The sequence below is a fragment of the Xenopus laevis genome, chromosome 8S (assembly GCF_017654675.1).
Source record: "Xenopus laevis strain J_2021 chromosome 8S, Xenopus_laevis_v10.1, whole genome shotgun sequence".
Classification (NCBI taxonomy): domain Eukaryota; kingdom Metazoa; phylum Chordata; class Amphibia; order Anura; family Pipidae; genus Xenopus; species Xenopus laevis.
In genome coordinates, this window is record NC_054386.1 from 6,465,431 (window position 1) to 6,472,500 (window position 7,070).

The 7,070-nt window shown below is 35.7% G+C and overlaps 1 protein-coding gene across 2 annotated transcripts in view; it reads right to left on the reverse strand.

Moving 5' to 3' along the window:
- Positions 1 to 747: 747 nt before the first annotated feature.
- otx2.S (orthodenticle homeobox 2 S homeolog) overlaps positions 748 to 7,070 on the reverse strand; it is an 8,147-nt gene continuing 1,824 nt past the window's right edge. The window contains 4 exon segments of one of the 2 annotated variants that reach the window (NM_001090691.1): positions 1,307 to 1,999; positions 2,095 to 2,722; positions 2,868 to 3,019; positions 3,859 to 4,128. In NM_001090691.1, the coding sequence (NP_001084160.1) occupies positions 2,105 to 2,722; positions 2,868 to 3,019; positions 3,859 to 3,955 (867 nt within the window). In that variant the 5' untranslated portion in view covers positions 3,956 to 4,128 and the 3' untranslated portion in view covers positions 1,307 to 1,999; positions 2,095 to 2,104. 2 annotated transcript variants of the gene reach the window in all.

Here is a 7,070-nt window from a genome sequence, read left to right on the forward strand (position 1 = left end):
ATTTTGTTTTACTGGAATCAGTTATTTGAGTGAGCTCTAACACATCTGTTAGGAATGAAAGCCCCCCTATAAGATATATTGGATCATTCATCTGACACCCAACTGCTGCATGGAGACAGAATGAAGAGAAACAGATGCTGAGAGAGGAATAGAAAATTTAAACTTGATTATTTCAGAAACAAATTGATTACATTTAGGAAGCTTATATTGATTTTTTTTATTTTTGCAATAGTTCCCCTGGTTTCTGCTACATTGTTTCAGGAGTCAGAACCAGCATTGCATAGACAAGAAACAGCTAGGTGGTTAGCGCCTCACTAAAAATTCAATTTCCAAACATGATGTTTAATCTACATGTGAAAGTTGCATGCCTTTCCTTATGCAACTTTATTTATTATTTTCAAAGATATGCAACTTTTAGCTGGAGGACCCCTGGAAACTATTTATATAGTCAAAGGAAGCATAAAAACGTTGGCTATCTAAGACCAAAACATAAAGCCTACATGGCCTAGGACTGTCTTTAGTAGTAACTACCCTGGGAGATATAACATTTTATTTATTTTTATTTTTTATTTTATTTATTTCCTTAACTTGTGTGTTTTTTTTGTTGTTGTTGTTGTTAGATTTTTAGTTTATTTAAGATCTTATTCCTTAGAGAAGTATATGAAGATACAATGTATGTATTTGTTGGAAAAAAACCCCACAGTAAATAAAGAGGGAAAAAAAGAAAATTAAAATGGAAAACAGTTGTTTGTGCTAGAGTCATTTAATATTTTTTTATACATATTTGCCAGATCCAGGGGAAAAGGTTTATGGCTGTGTGTTGTATAAATATATATTTATATCTTAATTCACAAAGGCAAAGCAAAAACGCATTCTTGTTGCAATTAAATCAAGGTCAGTGACAAAACAAAACAAAAAAAGGCTTTTAGTTATTAAATAATAATCATTTGTCCTGTTCTTTTCTACATTGCGGCTTCCAGTCCCTGCGTAACTGCGTTGGTTCGAATATAAAATAAACTCAAGAGGAATCGGTCGAGGAAAAGAAAGGTTGAACTGCAGTTGCGCACAATTGCGCACAGTTGCGCACAGGCCCATGCGCTCGCTCGGAATAAGATTAAAGGGCATCGGTTTTGCGCTAAATCCTGAATCTTCCTGCTAATAATAAACCTGTTATTAAATCACAGTACGACCCCCCTCCTGGTGTGGAGTTCACAGTTGCATACAATACAAGAGATCACAGTTTTGAAGTCTAGCACAGATAAAAAACCACAGATTTACCATTGATAGAAGACACACATTGATTGTCTTTTTTTTTGTCTTGTTTTAAAAACTACATAATGGATTCTTATAAACATTATTAATTTGTTTTCTTTAAATAAAATAGTGCATCTTGGACAATCCGTTGCACAATTCACTCAGATCCTGAAATGTTCTTTCTTAGCCATGAAAGAGCAGAGTTTGAGTCTCCAGCCAACATACACACATAAACCAACCCCAAATTGCTCTACAGCCTGGTCCATAGCTTATGGGTCCTGTGCTCCTGTGTTGGACTGATTTCTTCTCCATCTTTTATCCACCTGCTAAAATGTAACAAGATAAGGACTTAGTGTGGCTCTTGGTCACTGGATAAAAAATGTCCTTTTTTCCATTGCATGGAGAGGTCTTCAGATCTAGTCCAGAGCTTAGACCAGGGTTCTGTGTGGGTAAAATAAATGGTCTTTGTGTTGTTTTGCTTATTGCTTCTTCCAACCAGACTTGGCCAGAGCTGGATATGTCTCAGCAAAGTTCTCCACCTGACACAGAGAGAGAGAACGTTCTTAACAAAACCTGGAACTTCCAAGATGAGGTTTGGCCATTGCTAGGAATGTCTCAGCAAAGTTCTCCACCTGACACAGAGAGAGAGGGAAAGTTCTTCATAAAACCTGGAACTTCCAAGATGAGGTTTGGCCCGAGCTGGTCATGTCTCAGGAAAGTTCTTCACCTGACACAGAGAGAGAGAACGTTCTTAACAAAACCTGGAACTTCCAAGATGAGGTTTGGCCATTGCTAGGAATGTCTCAGCAAAGTTCTCCACCTGACACAGAGAGAGAGAGAGGAAAGTTCTTCACAAAACCTGGAATTTCCAAGATGAGGTTTGGTCTTTATAATCCAAGCAGTCAGCATTGAAGTTCAGCTTCCAGGAGGCAGTTTGGTCTTTGTAATCCAGGCAGTCAGTGGAATTAAAACCCAAGCTAGAAGCTCCATAGGCCTGTGAGGAGAGGGCAACTGGGGACTGGTTAAGGTGACTTGTCACTGCATTGGTGCCCATTGGGCTTAGAGTAGCTCCAGGTCCAGAGAGTTGATGATGCATAGGGCTCAAGTAAGATCCACAGTCCATACCCCCAAAGTAGGATGTTGAGCCTGCATATCCTTGGCTGTACCCTGATGCCTGCGTGTAGGTCATAGGGTAGGACCTCTGCATACATGAAGATGATGTGGACAGGGGGTCGGACAGAGGAGAGACGGAGGCCGGGCTCCAGATGGACACAGGAGCTGTGCTGCTTGAGATGACTGGAACAGACGTGCTGCTAGGTGGGCTGAATTGGCCGCTGGTGCCACTCTCCGAGCTCACTTCTCTAACAGGAGAGGTCTTCTTCTTAGAAGGTCTCACTTTGTTTTGGCCTCCATTCTGCTGCTGCTGTTGCTGCTGCCGGCACTTTGCTCTGCGGTTTTTGAACCAGACCTAAAAATAATAAAATAAAGTGATTACTTATCTCTCCATCAAGAAACTGGCTAAAATATTTCACGTTGGGGAAGTCCTGGGGGACATGTCTGCTGAGGTTACCTCTCCATGTTGGGTGAGGTTGTGGCTTGGTAGAGGGGCTTACCTGGACTCTGGACTCAGGTAGGTTGATTTTTAGAGCCACTTCTTCTCTCATGAAGATATCAGGGTAACGAGTTTTGGCAAAAAGTGCTTCAAGGATATCCAGTTGGGCCCTGGTAAAAGTGGTCCTTTCCCTCCTCTGTTTCCTGGGGGTCGCTGCAAAAATCACAGAAACTAGAGGTTAATTGTCGGCTCTGCTGTAGCTCAAAGGGCAAGATATCACTCTGCTTCTATCGCACCAGAAAATATTTAAAAACGACACAATAATGCATCGCAGGAATTTTAAACTATTAGAAACCCTAAAAGCTAGGGAGGACATAAAAACAGGTCTTGTCTTCAAGGATAGTAAAAATGTATCCCAAAGTTTCAAATCTATCCTGATGATGCAACAAAGATATAGGAGATATGCTACACACCTGGTAGAATTGGGTTTCTATACAAAGTTTCTGGCTGCAAGATAATTTATTACAAAATATTCCAATTTCTCCTGAAGCAATGCTACGTGATAAACTTCCAAATAAGAGCCTGGAAATGCCGGTCTTCCAAATATTAAATACCTGGAAACTCCTGATAGCTAGGAACTGGGGGGGGGGAAGGTAGTTCCAAATATCTACTACCCCTTACAAAAATAAGTAATTTATAACTTAGAATATGAAAAATGAGAGAAAAGAAGAATTTTGGCTATGTAAGACCAAAACATAAAGCCTACATTGTCTAGGACTACCTTTAGTAGTAACTGCGAGATATCCAATTTTCTTTTGTTAGATTTATAGTTAAAATTAGTCCTTAGAGAAGTATATGCAGGTACAATTGTTTTTAAAAAAAATCACAATAAATAAAGAGATATTGTGACTGGAAAATGTAAAATTCGTTGCTGTTTAAACGAATGATTCGAAGCTGGTGCTGTTTTGTAACAGTTATTGTGCCAGGCGGCCCCAATCTCCGATTAAACTAAAAGCCGCATTGATAATCTGTTTTAAATCAGAGCTTCTTACCGGGATATCCCACCGACTGGTGCAACAAATCCATCCCGGAGGCGGTCAGGCTGAGCCCATTCACGGCGTATGGCGGTTGCTTGAGATAAGACATCATGCTCGTGTTTGATCAGGGAGCACAATCCGCGGAAGAAATCGTTGCAGCGACAAAGTCGGGCGATCAGTGTTTGCTGGATCCGTTGGGCGTTTTTTCTTATTTTTTTTTGCGCACAATTTTCTACAAGTGGACAGAAATGTGATTAAATGATGAGCTGCTTTATGTCCGATGGCTTGTTAGTATGTGAGCTTCACAGCCAATGCACGAGCTCTTTAAGAAGCCTCAGTTGCCCAGTGGACCAAGGAGATGTTGGCTACTAGATAAACGTGTCCCAAAAAAAAAAAAAAAAAAAAGTTCCACCCAGTGTGAGAGCAACACGCCTTCCAATAGGAATAAAGCCCAGTCGTTGAAATGCGCACAGCGACTTCCAAGACTCCCAATTTGCATAGAAGCCATTGGCTGCCACTGGCTAATTGTCTCAAACAAAAACTTGATTGGGGCCATTTGCACAGACAAAGGAGTCCTTGGCTAAATAAATAATGACCAAAAACAAAGCCCTTTCTGCAGAAACAAAGAATCCAGGAATCCAAGCTCTGCCCAAGTCTGTTGACTAATATAAAAAAAAGGAAAAAAAAGGCCCAAATTTTAATTAACCCTCATGCTTTTTTTTTTTTGTATCACCAGCAATAGTAAACGATTTAGGGGCCACTTATATGTAAAACTGGAAATCTAATACACAAAAGTAGCAAAACTATCATTCAACATTCACCCATTTTCACCTAATTAGTAATTCTCCCTAATTAGATTTAAAGGTGTGTGTGTGTGTTGAGTCTCCCCCCTCCAAAAAACAAAAACAAAATAAAGTGTTGATTATGTATGTTAAACAAACACCTCCTTAACTTGCAATTAAAAAACAATCAGACTTATCAGGCAAGGTCCACATTCCTCACCTTGATGGCAGGACACTGAAATATACAGATTCATTAACACTTATCATATAAAACTTTCCCTTCCTTGTTTAATTATGTCTATATTATTCTGTAATTAAATGAAGGATTTGCTTGAACCTTGTTTATAAATATTAATTCACTTCTTAGGGAAAGGAGGGATGAATTACTCAATCAGTATTCACTTAATCAAGAGAAGAAGAAAAAAATATATTATTTATGTTCAAACGATTTAAACCATTTTATATCAACATATACCATATTATTATATATCATATATATATATTGTATTGTTGAAAACTGATAAAAATTGTCAGTACAAAAAAAAAATCCTTCCCACAATACACTTCACCTTAGGGGAGATAAATATAAATATACATGTATATCCGAATATATGTATATTTGAATGTTTACCCCAAGAGCAATGAGTGTGAAAATAATCTGTAATTATACAAATCAAACGAATTTCGTTTTTTTTAAATATTTCAATACAATTATTTAGGCAACTGCATTCTCCTGATTTATCGCAACACATTTCGCATGTTTATTGAAATCATGGAAAATAATATATTCGATGTATTCACAAATGTATTTCTACGAATGTATTTTTATGTGTCGGACCATAGCCCTGCTGCTGTTTGATAATTTGAATACAGTATAGGGCACAAACTTGGAAACAATATTTCCAGGCAGAAAGAAAATATTTGCAAATAAATTGCAACGTTTGCAGCCAACTGCTTCATTGCTACACAATTACACTGTGTTTTTTCTTAACTACAGAGTATAGTGGTTTCTATATACAGTACTATGATGTTTCTTACTATAACCTGAATAATTGAAGCTAAGGCTTTTCTCTTTTTACAATTAAAGTGTGAAACAAGTTTAAAAAAAATAAAAAAAATTATATATATATATATATATATATATATAATAAACTAAACTAAAATGCATTTTATGGTTAATTTATTCGGTTTGTGTATTTTTAGAGAAATAAGCAATAAATAAGTCACATTTTTAAAAAGTTTGCATCATTTGCAATTGAAATCACAATTAAAGGCTCCATTGTCCCTGAATAAACAGAACGGAGAATTATCCTCTAAAAAAAAAAAAAAGAGGGGGTATAAATTCTGCTGAGCAAAGCCAATCTGTCACTGTATTCCCCCCAAACATCCTGTCAACCAGTTGCTCTGCACTCGCTCAATAATAATTACCTCGTCCAAGAATTAATTATAATAAATGTTTTCTTGATAAATTAAGGAGATAATCTGAGTGGCACAAGTTCTCTAATTACAGGACGCCCTGCGCAGCATTTGTGCTGATTAATTGTTCTGCATGGTAGAAATGAAACAAAACAACATATATAGACCAGCATGCTGTTCATTATTATTATTATTATTATTATTATTATTATTATTATTATTGGAATAAAAAAAAAGAATTATCCTTTAATCTGCAGTGAAAGTTTCAGGAGATATGCATTTGGAATGAGGGAATAATTATGTTTCCATCATCTCTTTATTATTTGCAGTCTACAAATAAAGGTTGGGTAGGCTCTAATTGGAATAATTACCTTTTTTTGTTTTAATTTTGTTTGTATCAACATTTGTTTACCTACTAATTTTTAATAGGGTCGTCAGTTTTATAGGCTTTAGAATGTCTTCCTAGCCATATGGCATCATGTTCTAAATTGTAATTATGCAGAATAATAATAATATTAATAATAATAATAATAATATGGCATCATGTTCTAAATTATAATTATGCAGATGAATACTACTACTACTACTACTAATAATAATACTACACTAATACTAATAATGATAATAATAATAATAATATGGCATCATGTTCTAAATTGTAATTATGCAGAATAATAATAATAATAATATGGCATCATGTTCTTAATTATAATTATGCAGATGAATACTACTACTACTACTACTACTATTACTACTACTAATAATAATAATACTACACTAATACTAATAATGATAATAATAGTAATAATAATTAAAAATAATATGGCATCATGTTCTAAATTATAATTATGCAGATGAATACTACTACTACTACTACTACTACTAATAATAATAATACTACACTAATACTAATAATAATGATAATAATAATAATAATAATATGGCATCATGTTCTAAATTATAATTATGCAGATGAATACTAATACTACTACTACTACTACTACTACTAATAATAAAAATAATAAAACT